The sequence below is a fragment of the Tachypleus tridentatus genome, chromosome 7, assembly GCF_004210375.1.
Source record: "Tachypleus tridentatus isolate NWPU-2018 chromosome 7, ASM421037v1, whole genome shotgun sequence".
NCBI classification, from domain to species: Eukaryota; Metazoa; Arthropoda; class Merostomata; order Xiphosura; family Limulidae; genus Tachypleus; species Tachypleus tridentatus.
This window is the reverse complement of record NC_134831.1, coordinates 192,914,773-192,935,683: the sequence shown is the minus strand read 5'-3', so window position 1 is coordinate 192,935,683 and position 20,911 is coordinate 192,914,773. Positions and strand designations below refer to the sequence as shown.

At 30.8% G+C, this 20,911-nt stretch overlaps 1 protein-coding gene across 9 annotated transcripts in view; it reads left to right on the top strand.

Moving 5' to 3' along the window:
* Window positions 1-859: 859 nt before the first annotated feature.
* Window positions 860-20,911, top strand: part of LOC143257579 (uncharacterized) — a 36,725-nt gene continuing 16,673 nt past the window's right edge. For 2 of the 9 annotated variants that reach the window (XM_076516477.1, XM_076516481.1), the window contains exons 1-3: window positions 860-1,045; window positions 7,649-7,754; window positions 18,107-18,245. In XM_076516477.1, the coding sequence (XP_076372592.1) occupies window positions 7,714-7,754; window positions 18,107-18,245 (180 nt within the window). In that variant the 5' untranslated portion in view covers window positions 860-1,045; window positions 7,649-7,713. Of the gene's footprint in view, window positions 1,046-1,477; window positions 1,583-7,648; window positions 7,755-10,377; window positions 10,414-18,106; window positions 18,246-20,911 lie in introns of all 9 variants that reach the window. The other 7 variants (XM_076516474.1, XM_076516473.1, XM_076516475.1 and 4 more) reach the window with 7 other exon arrangements.

Below are 20,911 nucleotides of genomic sequence, written 5' to 3'. Positions count from 1 at the left end.
TCAGAAAACTTTAATAGTTTACTAATTATGTCTTGTTAATATTGTTAATGTAAATAAGAAAAGCAAATACTACGATTAGCAATATTTCACTATAAAGAAACAAACAATATAGTATAGAAGTGGGGTACACTGTTAGTGAATATCTTCTTTTTGGGCCCGGTATGGGTAGGTGGTTAAGGCACTCGAGTTGTAATATGAGAATCACGGGTTCGAATCCCTCTCACACCAAACATGCTCATTCTTTCAACCGTGGGGGCGTTATAACGTATCGAACAATCCCACTATTCGTTGGTAAAAGAGTAGCACTAGAGTTGGTGGTAGGCAGTGATGACTAGTTGCCTTTCTTTTAGTCTTACACTGCTAAATTAGGGACAGCTAGTGCAGATAGCCCTCGGGTAGCTTTGCGAGAAATAAAAAAAACAAACAAACAAATTTCATTTAGACAAATTCGATGCTTTTACTCTTCAACTTCAAAGAATTTTTAATATGAAACTGCCTAAAGCAAATAACTTATCAGCTGTTGATAACCTTTGGCATTGTAAAAAAGATGTGCTTATTTATTTTCTTAATTTCTTTACTAAAGTTACATTAAATATGTGTGATTTGTTTATTTGTCACTTTACTTTCATTTCGATTCTGTTTGTAGTAATTACTATTAAAGCACAAAGTCACACAACGGGCTGTCTGTGCAATACCTACCAAGGGTTTTGAAAACCGATCTTTGGCGTTATAAGTCCGTAAACTTGCCGCTGAGTCTCTGAGGAGGGGACACTTTAATATTAAAGATGTAATAAACCAAAGAAACTAATATACTATATAGACAGGTGGCTACACTATTTTACACGTGGCGTCACCAAACGTCGTTTACTCGTAAACTTTCGAACTTAGTACGACTACCAAGAATTTTATACGTTTAGTGTTTAATACTAAGTTTGCAATTTAATCATGTTTTATTAAATTCTTCAATAATATAAATAATCACAATGAAGAGCAGCCTTTGTAACTATAAAGTGTAGAAACAGTTAGTAATGTGAGATGTGTTAGCGTAAGTAAGCTGGAAATAATAATTATATTTTAAACTGATTTAATTTTTTTTTTATAAACTGTATCATTATTAATTTCTGGAATTCCTTAAGCCTTACCTAAACAGCCCGTAATTATAAAACAAGTTGGTGTGATTAACCGCATCATAATAAATTCAGTTACTTTTAAGTCTTATGTTATTGATATGAATTGGTATAAGAGATACTGCCTAGGACTAGTGCTTGTAGTAGCAAGTTTTAGTTAAATACACAACTTTTCGCTTACTCGATGAAGTAGATGTTGAAGTGCAGATAAAAATAAGTATTTCGTTTATAAATTTATTAAAAATTTAACTTCTGAGTAGCACTTGTATATGAATAGTAATAGTACTTATTAAAACGAAACGCTAATAAACAAAGTGACGTTATAAGTGATTTGGTCCATCCTTTCTTAGTATTGAAACTAAAACCGAAAAAATAAAGATACAAAATCACGTAGACCGTTGTGCCCCAAACTGTAACTTGAAGGATGATATGAACAAGCAAAGGACAGAGGTCTGGTTAGTTCATCATGTATATCATGTTTCACTCCTGTATACAACCATCATTCCAACATAATTTGTTATATAATTAAACAATTCTTCAAGTTTATTAACTTTTAGAATTTGATAATTTAGTCTGTTTTTACTTTAAGCCTAAATTTGTACTTATTTCTCATATATCTAAGGGCAGGAGTCAATCTTAACGTTTAACTTTGCAATCATTAACTTGTTAACTTCTGAGTGGGGCACGGTATCTATATCACATATACCTACTAATGAGCATAGCTAATTAAATACAATATTCAACTTGTATTATTTACAGTTATTGGAATGCATTATTTCAACAGTTGTGAACCCTCATTATTAGAAACAATTATTTTATATTTCATTAGAAAATACTGTAAGTTTTGTATGTCAAAGAAGTTGCTTCTAAGAATGGAAATTCATTTATTAAAAAGGGTTCAAAAGTGAAGATAAGTACAGTAGTGTTATTTATAGGATATAGGTTTCTAATTTCTTTGTGCTGTATTATAAATACAAGAGGACTATAATTTTAAGATTTGGGAAAGACAGGCTAGGTCCAATTAAGTTGTATTTTTTGCTGAGAAAGTTCACTTGCTAACAGCAGTAGTACATGTAACCACTTTAAAATAATTTAAAACATGAAGTGATATTTTGCTGAAAACATAAAGGGTAGGTTTAAGGTTTTGCTTTCTTCAAGAGGATGAATTTATTGGTATCTTTAAGAACCAAATAATTATTCAAATATATTAAGCTCTGGTTCTATATGCAAACATAAGTATGCAAGTTTATTTTTCTTGTATCACAACTAAAATTTTTAAACAAGGTAGAACCTTTCTAGTGGCTTTGCTGTGCACCTATCTTCCTGATACCAATATTATTTCTAAAATAAAGAATGAAAATGTACTAAACTATTCTGAAATAGAACTTAAGATAGTAAACAGTACATTGTTTAGAATAATAATCCCACTGACCACAGGGTAAGCAACAATCTGCTATTATTATATATACACAAACCAGTTTATGTGTGTGTGTTTATTATTGAGTTATATGTTAGGTTATTTATTTTTACTTTAATTATTTGTTATTATCATGCATTACTTAAACCAAATTTCCAATGTAAATAAGAGGGAATTACAATTTCAATCAAAAGAAGTGGTGATTGTTGCAACAGTGTAAATGAATACAAGCCTGATCTAGCATAAATAAAATAATATATGTGTGCAAACCAAACAAATAAATCCAAGAAAATTACTGCATTTTGAAATAACTCAAAATTAATTACCATAATTTACACCTTTTAAGATGCTACATCATGGAAGATACAAATTTTAGAAAGACAATTCTAAGAAAAAGAATTTTGACTCGCTTTGATGCAGTCTTTTTCAACCTACTGAGTAAATACAGTCAAATATATCTTTATTTTATCAGTGCAGTTTAGTAAATGTGGTCTAGAAGGACGAACAGGTCTGTTGTTACTTTACAGTGTCCTTTCTTCTATTTTCACTTCAAATCTAATGTTCAATAATATATTGAAATTGTGTGATATTATATGGCATGCCCTCTGTGAAAGTTTAATTATGTATATAGATAGTTTTTACCATTTTCAACATTTGTGCACTTGGTATAATATATGTAGTCAAATCTAGCTTTTTGTTTTGTAAAAATTGGACTGAATGAGACAAAAAATATTTATTCAAATTTTATGTGTAATAATTAATAATTCTGATGTTTTAGTGTTGCAAGAAACTGTAGGACACTTTAAAATACTAGATTTATTGAAAATATCACAGTTTATTATTTAACTAGTGAAGCATTCTAATTAAATAAATAAAATATATATGTGTACTGTAACATTTAACAACATCTTGAGGTGGTGTTATTTCAAATAACTAAATATGTCAACAAAATAGGAATACAAGAAAAGAGTAGGTGACAGGAGACTGTTTAGCCCATCATGGTCACCCAACATAGTAACCAGTTTAACATAAATATAATTAACTCTATCTAATAATTATTCGATAAAATCTGGATCAGTTAAATATTTTGCTCAGTAACTAGCCAGAACCTGAGCTTCCACATTATTCTTCATCTGATTTGGCTTCCTTCAACATTGTACTCACTGGCAGTAGGGTCAATACAAATTGCAAAATTATTGAAGTACTGACTTAAAAAGAAGTGATAACAAATTCTTCTAAAATGTCAAATAATTATGACTTTTAGTCATATATCACTAGTCCACTAAGTGCTGATATGAGTGTGTGTGCATGTAATGAATGAATGATAAGATTCAAACTCTGTAGCATAGTTTTTGTATCATGGGCCCCTGACCTTTGTTAGCTTGTCCCTCCTGCTCTACCTTAGTTTGTAAGAGCTGGGCTAATATTAGTAACAGCCATTTCATAGGTGGGCTCTGCATAATTCAATCAACTTCTCATCAAGAGTTTTTACAAAGTTATTTTAATATTACAGTCAGGTCTTGTCTAGTTCTTTGCTTGATTGAAAACAAATTCTAACCTTTGAATCTCTTTACATACTTTAATATTTTTAAAGGCGGAATACTTTTACTGGTCAATATATGAACTTGTTAAAGTAAATAAATATATATTCTACAACAGTTTCACCAAAATAGAATGCATGCAATTCTAAATGTTTCATACAACTGATGATCATACAGTAATTTCTCTAATTCTGAACTGAAATATTCTTTTTAAATGTCACCATCTAATTTCTTTTCACAATCTTCATGCACTCATACACAAAGATCTGGGGGTTCTATCAATAGTATTTTTCCATTTTTCTGACACTCCACAAATTTTGATTTTTCCTAAATGAAATAAATTTTTGAAACTTCCATATTCTGAGTGTATTATTTTGTATTTATCAAATGTACTTCAAACACTGCCAAATTTATAAAACTTTTTGTGTACCACATGAACTAGTCCAACAATTAAACTTTAGGATTTTAATTTTACTTGAATGTATTACTATAGGACAATAGTCTTTGTGTAGTATATATACAAACTTGTCACAATGTTTGTGAATTAACTTACAGGCAACAAGAGACAATTTGGTCTTTCAAGGCTGTTTATGCTTTAATCCAGCCAGCCATCTTTGAGAAAAGTAAAAATTAAACCCACCTTTTATTTTCAGGAAAGTTTCTGTTCCCCTCTTAAAATCCTTTTAAATGTTGACCTTCACTACTGCTTATGGAAACAGATTTCTTAAACCAATCACCCTACGAAACAAAAGTCTGGAATCTGACATTTTTCTGAAATTTGAAACTTGTTCCTTATTCCTGTTTCTATGTTTTTAGAATACAGCACAAGTAAATTGCAGTTCCCACAAGAATTTTGTAAGCTTGATAAATACTATCTTCTACTCTTTTTTTTTTCACAAATAAGTTTTGAGATCTTAACCAAATCATCATAGTAGCCTTCCTTTGAATTCTTTCCAATAAGTCAAAATCCTTTTTTGGATAAGGGGACAAAAACTGTGTGCAGTATTACCAATAAGTCCTAAATAGTGATTTGTATACTGAGACAATTATCTCTCTTTATATCTAAATTTCTACTGTCTTTACTATTAGCAACTTGTTACTGCTTTTGGTAACTTATCCACCATAATTCCAAGATTGTTTTCTGTGGATATTCTGTAAAGTAGTTAGTTATTTTCCAAGATATTAAGTATATTATACAAATTATGATAACCCAAGATACCTGCAGTTAACTATTGCAACAGGTCTGTCAATTTAACCAAAGTACCAATTATGCAATTATGTATTATAACTGAATGTATTAATTGTATCTTTACAAAATTTGGCTAGCATTTAGTAAACATTACAACTAGGTTCTACACAAAAGATTTTTAATTGAAGTATTTTTACTGAAGATTTAAATGTGAATTTATGAAACATACCGAGTTGGGAAGAAAGGCAATTTTAATGTTTTCATATTTCACTTGTATAATCTCTGGAATCTTCTAATTGAGTGTCCATAGTTTATGGGGTTTTTTTTCAGGAAAACATGTTACTTCCTCTACTGTAACACTAATTCTTGTGAAATAATCAAAGCACAGTAAAAGTGAAAAAGTATGAAATAAAATCAAAAACTCAGTTTGTTTTTCTTGATTTCATTTAATTTTATTATGTTAGTGTTCTTTGAACTGTATCTAGCTGGCATAACAAAGCTATAAATCGCCTGGAGAGAGGTCAGAATATATTATGAACTTGCATCATACAATATGAGATTGTATGTGTTCCCTAAAGAAAGATCACAAAAACTTTTGCATTTAAGTTATATTATTTAACATAATAAGTATCTAATTTTTACATTTTACTTTTTCTGAGATATAAATATAACAATGAATAAGAAATACATAAACATTAAACTTAGCACTTTAACCTTGGATCATTTTACACTCAGATGCATGGTTTATAAAGTCTATTTTTTCTCACTGTGTTGGTTGTCCAAAACTTAATGTATCTGTGGAATATGCCTTTTAGAACAAAGTATATTAGGCAGTATAATATTGTGACAAAATTAATTTTTTGTGCTTTATCTTATTGAGCAAAGGAAATGCATCAAGCTCACCTCATTAATTGTTGGATTTGGCTACAGTCATCCACTTTATGTAGCTCAGAATATGTTATTTTTATTAATAATAAATGGGTCCAGTATAAAAATCAGAGAAAATTTTGGTTGAATAATCTGTCCTTATAAAGGAAGAGAAAAAATTTATAAGTGAAAAGTTGGAGCATCACTGCAATTCAGAGAGGTGTAAATTAAGAATTGATTTAAATATTTTCTTTTGAATATAAGAAATTACAGCTTAGAAAATATAAAAATTCTAATTATTAACTATAATTTGTCAAGTTCATTAATATATATTGATAATAAAGTAGTTTAATTAAATTTTATTCCAATTAAAAAGATTGTGATGTGTATACACTGGCCTTCTCATCTACATAGGGCTGAAAGTCATTTGATAAGTATTTGTTCAACTTGCAAGTTATCCTGTAATACTTTGGAATTCTTAGAACAACTAGAAGTTTCCAAGAGTTTAATGTAGTTAGCAAACATTACTGATAATATTCTTGCCAATATTTGAATAAGTAAGAGCAAAGGCCCAAGTAATGACCCACAGCACAGTCCATTAGTAACAGGAGTTCAGTTTGGCTGGACTTTTAACATTTTGCTTCTTACCATTCAAACAAAATACAAACCAATTAAGTAATTGGATTTTATCTACCTTGCTTTTATTTTTCTCTTTTTAGGAACATGTTTAACTTGAATTAAAAACACTTAATTTTTAAACATTCCCCCAAATCACCTGTTAACTCAATATTTCATTTCACTAATGATAAATCTTGTCTTGGCTTCAAAACTGACAGTTTAAATATTAAAAAGTTAATTTTATTGTTTGTTTGTCCAGGCATTATAATATTATGAAATGCTAAAAAGTTGAGTTGTATCAAGTGTAATCATGTGTCAAAACTGCTTATCTGGCTTGTTGGAAAGACAGTTGATACAATGTTTAACTCGTGTTTTATTTGTGGGTCACAAATTTCCATAACTTGTACTATCTCTAACCACTTTCATAACTTTTTCTTTAGTTTCCTTAGCTAGTTTAATTATGAATAATAATTAAATTCATTTACATTGGATAACGTACAATGAAATCATCCATGTTATAAGCATTTCGATACATGTGAAATAAAAAAAAAATTGAATGAGAGAGTTGTTAAGTTTGTCAGATTTAAAATGCTGTGTGTTGTACATGTTTTTGGTTTCTGTAACAAACACCTCTTTTAAGGAAGGTTGACATATCAGTCATGAAGAATTAATGTTTATAGGTGGATGACATTTCTAGCTGATAATTTGTACTTGTGACAGGTATATATGTCCTATACCAAAAAGTAGAATTAAAAGTAACATTATATTTTGGTCACAATTGATCTTTCCATCATAAGTTTAATCTAACTGGCCATTGTGGATTTTGAAGGTGACTTGCTTTTGGAACTGATCTTTGGTTGTGGTCATGCAAATCCATGTAATATTTTAGATATCACTCAACAGACACACAAAAGGAAGTTGAAATGTGGGAGGTACTATCGTGAATCCTTCACAATGTCTAACCAGTTTACGTGCAGCAGTGATGATGAACAAAGGTAAGATTTAAAGTATTTATATATACATCTTATGAAGAATATTCTTGTAAGGAGAATATTTTCTCTTTGAATTGACCCCTGGTTTGGAAAAAAAATCAAATGAATAGAAAGAAGAAAATAGAAACTTGAATAATTGGTTAAAACAAATTAATTATTTTTTATTTATTTTAGTATGTAATTGTTTGTGTGCTTTCTTTTCATTTGATCTATATGGTTTAAGATGTAATTCAATTCATTGTTTTATGCATGGATTTTAGAAAGAGAGAATAGCAACTTGTATTATTTCAAGGTAGATAATTGTTGCTTTCATAGCTACCTGATTGAGTACAGCTATAAACAAAACAATAGTTAAAGTACCAAACTATTTAAAGTTGAAAACAATAGTTTAACTATTATGTTCAGGAATGTTTGCTTACCACTCTGCATAACAAAAAAGATTTTACTTTGTTCCACTATTGAGAGGATTTTTGCACAGCCTTGAATGGAGCTGCCGTGCATAAACGTACTAATATGAATTGCACTAGCCTATGATGTAGTTATCATTAGACTGTAACCTATAAGTGAGTGTGAGCATTTCACATGGAGAATAAAGGCATCCTTTTCTCGACACTGCTTGTCTTCAAATATGTTCATATTCAATTGTTTTCATAATTTTGGGATTTGTATACTGCTGCTGTTCTTTAACTTACAGTTAAGCCTTATTATCTCATTTATCTTGTTTGTAATAATATTATTTTAGGTTCATTGACCTGTCTCTGTTGCTTAAACTGAGCCTACCTCATCTTTTTTCAGTTTTAACAAACTGTTCCCTCTATTTCCTGCCTTTGTTTGTTTCTTTTCTTCTTGATGATAAACAGGTAATTCTACCTTCATCATTTGCCAATTTTATTACCATTTCTCTTTCTTCAGTTTTTTTTTTTAATGAGTTTTGAGCTACCTTGCAGTATGATCCTTCTGATTGTAATTGTTTCCTCCCCAATCCTGACCTTTGTGTTTGTGGTGATAATACATTTTTGGATCAGTGATGCATTGATCATTTTTCTATGTTTTAAGGCCAAGCTTCTTTTTCTTTCCTTGAGATAAGTACCTCGAATCTTGTTGTTAAGCTTGGGGATCTCCTCTTGTAATTTGTCTCTTACTTGTCTTTATCTGCTCATCTTTTGTCTGGGAGCCTTCACTGTAAATCCAACAACTTTGCAAGGGACATTTGCTCTTATCTGTTTGTCACCTTGGCCCTGATTTCTTCTTCTGCATTATCTCAATTTACTTGATTTATTTGTTTCAGGAATTTCTTTGGTAGGGATGCCTTAATTTAAGGTGTTCATTTCTCAGTCTTACTTAACTCAGGGACCTCTGGCTGGACCTTTTTTTTTTTTTTTTGAGAGAAGGTCTTGAAGGTGTTTCTTATATGTTGGAAACTTCAGATAAGTTGATTATTTGCAATGTTCTCTTGTTACTTTCATTTCCAAAATTTTCATTCCAGGGATCCTAACAGGTTTCTAGGGCTCAGGAGTTCCCTGGTGTTGTCTCTCTCTTGTTTTTTATATTGTTGCTTCAGGTTGACATTCCCTCCCTTTAGAAGGGCTAGCCATTGTAGATTTTGAAGGTGACTTGCTTTTGAAGTTGACCTTTGGTTCTGGTCATGTTTTAGTTTGTCTCTCTTGGTATTGGTGAACTCCTTTTACAGACAATTTTTGACTCTAATAGGTGCTTCTTCACAGATTTCCCTATTTCTTTCACAGTCAATCTCTCTGGCTGTTTTAGTCTTGATTTCTGCTCATGGCTCTCTTGCATGAGGGAGGGTTTTTCTCAGAGTATCCCATTTTCTGGCTTGTTTTGCTAGTTATCTACCCTTGCGCTTTATCAATGCAAATGGATGGTTTACTACTACTGTACTTTTCTCCATTCCCCTATGTCAGGCCATCCTACTCTTCTTTATCTTACTTTGTTTTTTAAAAGCTGATTATTCATTTCTACTATCACCATTTATAGGGCTACTATGTCAATTACCTTCTTTCTCTGGTTCTGACAGACCTTTTCTAAGCTTTACTCTTCAGTTGTTTCCTTTTCTGTGTGTTATCTTTGTTTAAATACTTCTTGCTTGTAAGAACTATCAATCAGACATTTTTCTCTTAGCTGCTTCTTTCACAGTCTGTTCCTGTGGAAAATTGAGAGACTGATTTTACTTGTGGATTACACCTTTCTCTCTTAAGCTTGGACTAGGTAAGAGGATGATCTGATGTTGTTTTTTTTCAATTACTCTTCCTTCCATTACAACCTTTTTCTCCTTGTATGTCCTGTTTGTGCAGTTTGTTATTACACTTATACTGCTTCCATACACAATAATGACCATTTTATCTTATTTTTGGGACATATCATTTTCTACTCTCACTACTTGGATTAATTAACTCATATAGCTTGTTTATTCTACCAACTGAAAAAGATATCTGTCAACAATATCAAATAACCTTCCATCAAGTGTTTGTCTTTTCTAGCCTCTCAATGTCAATGTCCCAAGATGAGATTCTGCAGATGCAGATTTTGACAATCCTTGACACATTTTGTTAACATTACTTACCTTACATGGCAGTTTCATCTGTATCTTGGTTTTGTTGTCTTTTAGGTACCATTCTACAGTTTTCCCAAAGGCTCTATTGAGGTGAGTGTTAATTATTTTTCTATTGTTTGCTTTTTATGGGTCTGTTATCACTATTATTATGTGTTAAAATATATTAACTAAAGATGATAGAACCAGTGATGCTTCACAGGACAGACTTTTCATTCTCAAAATAAATATGTAGCAGGGAGTACAGAAGGTGTTACACTATCTGCTTCTGCTCTGTGCACAACATTGTGATGCTGTTTAATATGGGACTGCTTTGGAAGTAGGTGTGTGTGTGTATATATATCATCTTCCAGACTGTACTTCACAGGAATAACTGAAAACAAGTAATAACACCAGTTACATGCCTATCTTCATAGCTGGCCATTATTTATTTTCCAATTTTGCAGTAACTCATTGCACAGTATAACATTTGGAGACTTTATGCAAATGTAATGTTTTCTGTTCAGTCTGAAAACCTCTTTAGCATCCTCCCTATCCAAATTTCTCTCTGCTGGAGTTCAGGAGAATGTTGTTTTCTTCAGTCCCAAGCTGTTATGGAAATCTATTTTGAGAATGTCCTATTTGGTTGATGTAATTCCATACGTATCTGTGGATGTTATTTGAAAATGTTGTGCACCCCATTCTAATACAAAATGAACCAAACCATTGTCAGTGGCTGTTCTTTCTGAATGGCTATTGTGTTATCCTCAGGATGCATATATCTTCCTTCTCTACCTATTTATTCTCATTGGTTTTTCACTGTGGAATAGCCTGACTTATTGCTCTTGCCACAATACACACTTATTCACAACTGCCTGCCTGTGAAATATAATGACATTTTCAGCAATCTTACATTCTGTTGATCTGTAGGATGCTTTAATATCATGCAAAATGTACTTTTGACAATATATTTTATTCTGCTACCATGTTTGAGATGGATGCGGTCTTCCATCAAAGTTTTGTCTGAGTTACCGTCCCCTCCATCTCCAGAGAGTGACGTGCTTCATGGATTTTTTCTTTCTGACTAGTGTTTTCAGTTAAGATCTCTTCTTGTGATAGTAGGTTTGAGAACTTTAATGGACTGCAACTGCTTATTTAAGTGGAAAGAGGATGATGTTTGGCTTCTATACTGGTCTTGCCACTTTCTTCTCAATGTAAGATTCTAGCTTTGTGCAAAGGTAAGTAAACATTTTCTATACCTGAAAATGTATTTCACATGGTTACCTCTACACATCCTTTTACCCCTCTTCCAATGTGTTGGTTTTGTTTTATAAAGAATGAGACTTTCTTCAAGTGCAGGTTCTCATGTTAGTGCTGCTTCTGTAGGATGTAGTGCTATTGATGAAGTGCTGTAGTCTAGTGATGATTAAACTACAGGCTGGCACAGTACTCATTATGTGTGAGGGTGGGAGCTTTATTTTAGAAATCTTCAGTGGTGTGAGAAAAATGCTCTTTGTTGTGCTGAAAGCTAACTATCTGAAATATATCTTTAGATAATCAAACTAACATTTAATACTTCATTCACTTTTATATCATTTTAGTTAAATCGATAACCAACAAACCACAATGACTTGCCTTAACTCTACTCTTTCATCAAGTCCAAAATTTTCTTTAAAAAAGTATAGATCATGCTGAGCAAAAACAATGATTTCAAAGTTGTTTGTCTTGTTAGCCTTCACCCATTTGTTTGTCTAGCTGCAACATTGTATTGTGAGAAGTTTTGACTAGTGCCTGTTTGTATGCAGTATTTTATTGAAAATCATATTGCTTATTTCACATGCTGCTGTTAGCTAAGTTAGAAAACAGAAAAAATATGGTTATTATGTTTTCTTAAATTATCTAATTCATTGGCTGAATTATTTATTGATCACACATGAAGTAATTGATTGCATATTGCAAATGCACAACATTCATAAAAAATGTTTCTTGCATATAGTAAGTTTTTATTAAAAATAATTTAAATTGATATTTTTAAGTTTATAATATTTAATATAATTTGCAAAAAAAGAAATGAAATCTTTCAACTTTAATTTCTGTGGTAAAGAATGTTATCTAAACAATGCACTTATCAGTAAAAAAAAGCCAATTTCAAACACTTAATGAATTTATTAAAAGAGCACCCATTACTGCCCTTTTATGTAGTCTGAACAATAATAAATGGAGTATTGATTTTAGTATAGTTATGGGTAATACTTAAATGCAATGGATGGAGCAAATCATAAATCATTTAAGTGCTTTGAATAGTTACTTATGGTTTTGTCAAACAATGACTAGATGGACCCCATGTGGATGAATCTAATGGGGAGTTTAGAAGACTTAGGAACTAACTACAGATATGTGAATTTTTTTATGTTTTTTAAATGTTTTCTTTGACTACAGCTGTTTGAAAGCTAAAGAAATTTTCAACTGTAACAATAAACATGGTAAACTTTGTTAGGTTTAGGGAGTACCAGGAATATGCAGTTAATTATTTGAAAATAAATTGTGTATGCTGAAGAGACAGACCTTCCAGGGACACTTGTGTTAATTTTTTATGTGAAATACATAGGTAAGGTTATTAATAACACTATGTAACACAAATATTGTTCATGGATAGTATGTGTTATATCTTAAATGCTTATGTTGTAAAAATACAGAAAATTACAATTATTCCCTTCAAACTTTGCTTTTGTGACCTGGATAATGAAATTTAGAAATTAACCTATATTCTATGTAAAAATGGGCAAATTTACACATTTTCATTTACATGAGGTCTAAATGAAATAACATATGAATCAAAATTTACACGTAAAGTTATACATGTAAAGTTTTTGTAAAGTTATACAAAAATGAACAAAGATGTTTAGAAGTGAGTAGTTTTTCGAGACTTGCAACTATAATGTAAATCACTTTCAAGTATCATCTCCCAAATATAGTCTGCTATCATGTTTTTGTTATACGATCCTTGGTAGTGGTGTTCAAAGTCCAGTATATTTTGGTGGAAGCACTTGCCTTGCTCCTTTGAGTATGCTCCCATGTTCTCCTTGAATTTATCAAGATGAGAGCGTCTAGGATATGGACTTTTAGGGACATATTGCAGTCCATTTTGTCATAGTTCTTTACCAGAGCCTCAACCAGTTCCAATGATTTTTGGCCTTGTGATTGCCCAAGAAGCCTCAAACCACTGTGACAAAGCTGCCCCAAGCTTTTTTTTCCTTCCTACTGAACCTCTTAGGGAATTCTTTGCACTCCAGGATCTTCTTTATTTGTGCCTAGATGCCAAAAGCTTGGCATTCAACTTTGTTAGACCAAAATCTCATTGAGGTCTCTTTGGTTGGATTAGTATGGGTTTCTCTTACCAGTTGCACCTCTGAAATCATAATCTGGATCTTCAATGTCTATCTCTTCCTCTGATTTGCTGCTCTCTTCTGAGGATGGCTGCTTTCTCTTGCAGAGTGTGTACAGGAAGTGCAGGGTAGTGGGGCACTGGGGCGATCTACACAATAGTAGATGCATTCTTGCCAGCCCGATGTCTGGAAGGGTCCACCATGCAGAAGTTGCAATTGCTTGAGTGGTCAGTGGGTTCACATCAAATTTTTGGAATAGCAAACTTCATGATTGTTTTCCCCTCTGTATCATCTTGGAAAAGAGCAAAATGAAATTGTTATTATGAAGAATAAATTTATTCCATCCACAACTAATGTGTAAGAGGTTCATGCAAAATATTTTACATGTGGTATTTTTTCTATGCTATTGGAAATGAAAAACAAATTTAAATTTTAAAAGGTTTAAAATTTGTATAATATAAAATCTTACTATTCAAGCAAGCAAAATTTGTCTGTCTTACCTTCTAGAGTTTTTTGTAGTGCTTGTAGGTAAAATGAGGTGCCCAGAGTTTGTCTCAATCCCAGATAAGCATGCTGAAATATGCCTTGTCGGCTTCACACATTTTCGTAGATGCTGTCACAGAGTACTTTTTCACTTTTTTCTTCTCAAATTGGCCACATACATAGCAGAATATGTCTGGAGAATGCTTTCAGCTTCTTGATGCCATCTCTGTTTACTTAGGCAGCTAGAACTAAACTGAAGTGGTGAATAGTGAGTCCCTGTATATGCATATATATATATATATATATATATATATATATATATCATCATGGGAACTTTTAGAAAATCCTAAAAGATTCTTGAAAATTCTCGTAAGTTCTACAACATTCTAAAAAATTCTTGTAAGTTCAAGAAACTTTTCTACCAGCTACTCAGTACAGAATCTACCTGGAATATTCTGAAAAATGGGTAAATTTGAAAATTTCATTACTTAGGTTGCAAAAGCAACATGTGAAGAGAAAAATAGGTATTTTCCATTTACTTTAGGCATAAACAAATAGGAAATAACACTTTCTGCCCATGAACAAGAAAAAGTAAAAATGCTGTTACATAGTGTAATTAAATGTATATGCTAATTGTTAAAATCAACTAAACATTTTAAAAGTATCTAAACATTTTAAAACTTGATACAAATATAATGTTTATTTTAAATATTCAGATTTTTACACAAGTATGACCTCCAGAAATAATTCTCAAGCCTGAAGAGATGGTTGAATTGTTTTAAACATCTCTGAATGACATTATTTAGTATTTTGAAAGTGAGACATGATGTTTATTAATTCTATATTAGAACAAAATTTCTACACCAAAATTGACTTGCAAGTATATAATTTATGCCTGTTTTGAAAGTTACTAGGAATACAGAAAAATGTTTCAACTGTTATTGAGCTTTCTCATATGATAAGTAGAAAATATGTGCAAAAAGTTTATACAGCTTTCATAATGTTTGTCCACAACTTTCAAAGTGGTTAAGTCTTTTTTTTTTTATTGGTTAGAAGAACTTGTAACCCCTTGATGAAAAACTTTCCACCAATATGAAAGCTAAGGACTATATATTTCCTTATATGCCAAAGCCTACAGTGTTGATAAACATATATCATATATACATGCAATATATACTTTATGGTTAACAGGGTATTTTTAGTAGTACTGCATGTGGAGAGGACTATAGCTAGTATTCTGCTAGAAACAGTTTTCTATTGTAAGCCTTCTATACATATTATATTCTCTAAAGAGTACTTTTTAATATTCCTTTGAATATCATTTGACTTTGTGTTTATGAATTTCGTTTTGTGATATATGTTGTAATTAAAAGTTATTTTATCTTTACTGAACTACAGTCAAATTTAATTTCTATTAAATGTTTTATAATGTTTTAAAAGTGAGCTTTCTTATTCTTTAGTGTGTGTGTGTTTTCCAACTTAATTCTGATTTATTATTGTAGATGTATACTTTTCTAGTTAGTCCATTCAACATCCTTAAAAATAAACATTCCTTGCTGTATCTATGTTGCTTTTTTTCTCATAACAAGATAGCAACAGAAGTTGTGATTAAGTGATGGATAGTTAGCACATGCTTCATTAGAAATATTTAAAATTAAAGGCCAAATCAAAGCCAATATCAAGATTATAAACTCTTTACAGAAATAAAAATCTAATAAGTTGCATATAATTTTTACAGAACTATAATTCATTGTAAAATTTTATATTTATGAATTATGTTAAAAGATTGACATGATCACAAATAACAGAAATGAGGGTTTGTGTATGAATGTTGTCAGTCAGCACAAATAGCTGAGAAATTAGGGTTTCTATATGAATGTTATATCAGTCAGCACAGACAGCTGAGAAATGAGGGTTTCTATGTAAATGTAATAAATAGCACAAATAGCAGAAAGATGAGGGTTTGTATACTAATATTATTTACATCAACACTATTAGCTGAGAAATGTGGTTTTATGTATGAATGATACTTATCAGTCAGTACAAACAGTAAAGAAATGAAGACGTGTATGAATGTTATCCATAACACTAAGCCATTTTGTAAGTTTTAACATGATTGTACTTATTAACAAAGCATAATGATTAAGGAGTTATGGGTCAGAATTCATATCACTAAGTGCTTCAACAATACATTGCACCATTATATCTTCTTTTCTTTTGTACAGGTAGTGTTTTCCACACTGTTTTATTGGTAGAAATATTACTTTGAGTAAATGTACAAGTTTCTGAATATTCTTAATTACATACATTTAAAAACTTGTACTACTTAATGTTGAATCAAAAATATGTTGTATATTACTATGCAGCAATGTATATTTAAATTAATGCAATATATACATATACATGTGTTAAAACCTGTTTAGTTAATGGTAGCATTAAACTATGATTCTTGTATTGGTTCATTTGTAGGGTATTCTACAAGCTGTACCCGAAAATTATAATGACTAAATGCAAAGAATTTTAAATTACATGGAGAGCTTAGCTTCATAACACAGTATATCCCATTCTCAAATACATTGAACTGCCACAGGTATTGTGTTCACAGTTAAATACAAGAAAAATCTTACAACAATGGTAACATACATTTTTGTATGTGTTTTGTGGGATAAGAAGTATAGATTTATAAGAATTACAAGTAGATATTTAGCATTTTGGAAGAAACATTTGTTTTCAGAAATTCTACATTAATGGTTAAATAATTCATTGTAAAGTGTTTTTCGTTATTCAGAATGTTGTTAGATTTTTAGCAGTATAAAAATAACCAGAATTTGATTTGTTTGTTTTAATTTTCAAAAGCTCTTGCTTCTCATAACTGTTAGTGTAATAAAAAAAATGCTTTTTTTTTCCACTAGTGTGATTCATATCAACAAAATATTTCATCTGGTTAGTAAAACACCAACTATTAGAATCTAAACAAATATTCACAGATGTGGACTTTTGGAAAACCTGGTTTATGGGTTACCAACTATACAAATTTAAACAAAAGTTCAAAGCTGTAGTCTGTTACAACACAAAGGTTTTAAACAAACAACTCTGGATGTCTCAACACAAATTCAAAACAGCAAACTGTTACAGAAAAAGAACTGTAAACCAGAAACTGTAGATGTCTAAACACAAGTTAAAAGAGATAGATAGTTAGAAAATGTCATTTACTAAGAAATTTTGCTACTATAAAGAGGTCTGTAGAGTTGTTTATTGATATACTTTCTTTGTTAAATGCCGACTTTGTATTATTCTGAGCTGCTAGACAAGTATTTTTTCCTGTGCCTGCTTTGCTTGCAAAAAAAACAACAAAAACATACAGAAATCCAACTTAAATGAATGCATGCATTAAGGAAGGAATTAATTGGAAAATATTTGACAAGAAACAGATTAACTGTTTCACAAAACTTAACATTTTTAAGCTGACTGAAATTTGTATTATCGTTTGAATGGCTCTGAAGTGACTGATGTAAAGGTTCATTTAAGCCTTTATGTGACAAATCTTGGTGTGTTTTTCAGCATGTAACTGGTGAATAGCTGGTTCAGTTGTAACTAAACATAGAAGTATGTTATTTAACATAAGGGCAGCATATAACTAAGATTTTTAATAAATTATTTTGAAAACAGAGGTTTTCTGCAGCTTCAAAGAAATGAGAAAGTTTGGTTTTTGTGTAATTTATACTACAGTGTGTGTTTGTGCATATATATGTTTGTGACCCATGTTATTTAAACTGTGTGTGTTAGTTGATACTTAAATTGCATATGTCTTTCCAAATATGTATTGCAGGATTATTATACATGCAGGTTTGATGTTGTAGTTAGAGTATGCAAGTTAAAAAGGTAGTTATTTTTTAGTTCACAGATTTTGTTTATACCTTGAACTTCTCATGTTCTAGCCACAGGTATGATAATGGAATTAGACGTCTCCACAAGCGCAGGATGCACAATGAAGTGGAAAGAAGGCGTAAAGATAAAATTAATTCCTGGATTCTCAAAATTGGAGAATTACTTCCTGACAGAGATTCTAAGAGACAGGTAGTATTAATATTCATTGTAAAGACAAGTGTGTTGCACTCTTTACTTCGTAAAATGTTAATATTAATTGTAGGAACAAGTGTATTATTGAAGAATTACTTCCCAATAAAAATTCATAGAGATGCATAATATTTATTATTACTAAAGAACTTGTTATACACTGTATTTTGTACAATGTCAATCTTAGCTGTAGGAACAAATGTATTACATATTGTACTTTGTAAATAAAAGTTAAGAGAGTTTGTAAATGTTTTCTTTGTCATTTGTATATAAGGAAAAGACAATTGTCTGTATATCAGGAAGGCTGGTATGGGTATTAACATTTTTACCAAAATAAAGCACGGAACAATGTTTCAACCTTCTTAGGTCATCTTCAGGTTGTTGTTTTTTTTTTCTCTGCTTTATTTTGGTAAAAGTGTTAACCATACCAGCTGTCCTGATGAGATACATTTTTACTTCAAGTGGATTTCTCTTCATCATGAATTGTCTGTATCATTTAATGAAATATGTTTACAATACTATGTTAAATGTTTTACATTTATAAAAAGGCCATAGAAAGTTATAGTCTGTAATAAGGATTTCTTCTATTTGTACAATCATTTATAATAAGTATTTAAATACCTGTAACCACTGAATTAAATGACAGACTGAGAAATGAGCTGAAAGATCAAGAATAATGAGTACTAAAATAGAGAAACTATATGGTTGCTTCTGGTTTTTAATTTTTTTCTAGATAGCAGTTTTCAAACAACCCTTGGGTGAGCATTATGTATAAAATACTTAATCTGTGTTTGTATATAAATCAAAATTGTGTATCAGTCTTGGTATTACAGGTTGTTGTGAGAAACTAACTGAAACAATTTTGATTAAATTTAGAGGAACTCGGTAGAAGTGCAGAAGTTAAGCTTATATATGTAATCAGTCAAATGAATGGTCCAGAGTTTGGCAGCTATTATACTGCCCTAAGGTGTGAATTAGCTTAATTAAAGTGATATTTAATTCCAGTTACTTTTAATGACTGATAAAAGATAACTTTTTAACCAAGGCCCTGTATGCAGCCCTGATGAACTTTAATATGGAGCAAAAGGTTCTTCATCATTGAGGTACAACAGAGGTTTGATTGAAGTGCTAAACAGAAAATGTTTCAAGCAGAAAGGATCTTATGATAAAGCTGATTAATTTATAAAAATGAAGACAATAAATTGTATGAATTGTTTGTTTTGAAATTTGTGCAAAGCTACACAAGTATTATCTGTACTAGCTATTTCTAATGTAGCAGTGTAAAACTAGAGGGAAGGCATCTAGTCTTTACCACCCAATGCCAACTCTTGGGCTACTCTTTTAACAATGAATAATGGTATTGACCATCACATTATAATGCCCCCATGACTGAAAGAGGGAACGTGTTTGGAGTGACGGGAATTTGAACTCTCGATCTTCAAATCACAAGTCAAGTGCCCTAACCACTGGCCCATGCTGGGACAAATGTTATGAAAAAGTCAACATTTATTATTTAGTCATAAATTTCAGAGTTTAAAATTAAGCCCTATACCTAGCTCAGGTAATATCTGTGTATAATTTTCCAAGGAAATGTTTTTTCAATGAATATCATTTAAATGTTATTTAAAAATGATTAGTAATAGTTTTGAGTGAATATGTAGAAAAGTTCAAAACAGATAAAATTATAATTCCTTAATACTTTTAATGTTTAAGATTTATTTGTTCTTTTAATATTGGGGGGGCAATTTTGATAACCATCTATAAAATAGTTCATAGAATTTGTATGCTCAAAAATGCACAAAAATTTAATTCTTTATGTCAGACAGATTTTAAAATGCATCTTCACAAGCTTCAAATGTTGTATCTGTCAAAAGATTGTTGCTTAGATCTAGACTGTGTGGATTGTGAGTTTAGCAATAAAAAGCGTATAATGGCGATTTCTAAAATGAAATTATCACAGACTGTATTGTAATAACAGAGCAGAAAAGAGTAATTTGCCTTGTCAAATGTGTTCTATTGTAATATTTTAATTCCACTTAGACTTCCATAGAGCGAATGCATTTAGTTCTAGCACTGGTGACCAGTATAATTGTTCTCTAAGTACCAGAATACTGTCCATTATTCTACATGATGTACATATACCATAATACTGCCCACTCTTCTACATGTATATTTATTATAATACTTTCCACTCTTCTACATGTTGTACATGTATCATAATACTGTCTACTCTTCTACACATTGTACATGTCATAATACTGTCTACTCTTCTACATGCTATACATGTATCATAATGTCCCCTCTTCTACATGTTGTGCATGTATAAGAATACTGCCCTCTTTTCTTCTTGTTGTACATGTATCAGAATACTGTCCCCTCTTCTTCTTGTACAAGTATTGGAATATTGTCCACTCTATATGCATAAGAATGCTGTCTCTCCTTGTACTTATGCATGTATTAGAATATTTTGTGGTGTAAATGTTTTACACATATTACGGTATTATTTTTGGTATGATTGTTAAATATGTATCAATACATACCTTGTTGATAATTAGTAATGTTTTAATTAAACACATCTTTTAATTTCATTATTTTTGTTAATGTGTATTTTAAAAATCTGAAGAAGTTTTAGTAATAATATTAATGATTTGGTTTTAGAAGTGGAT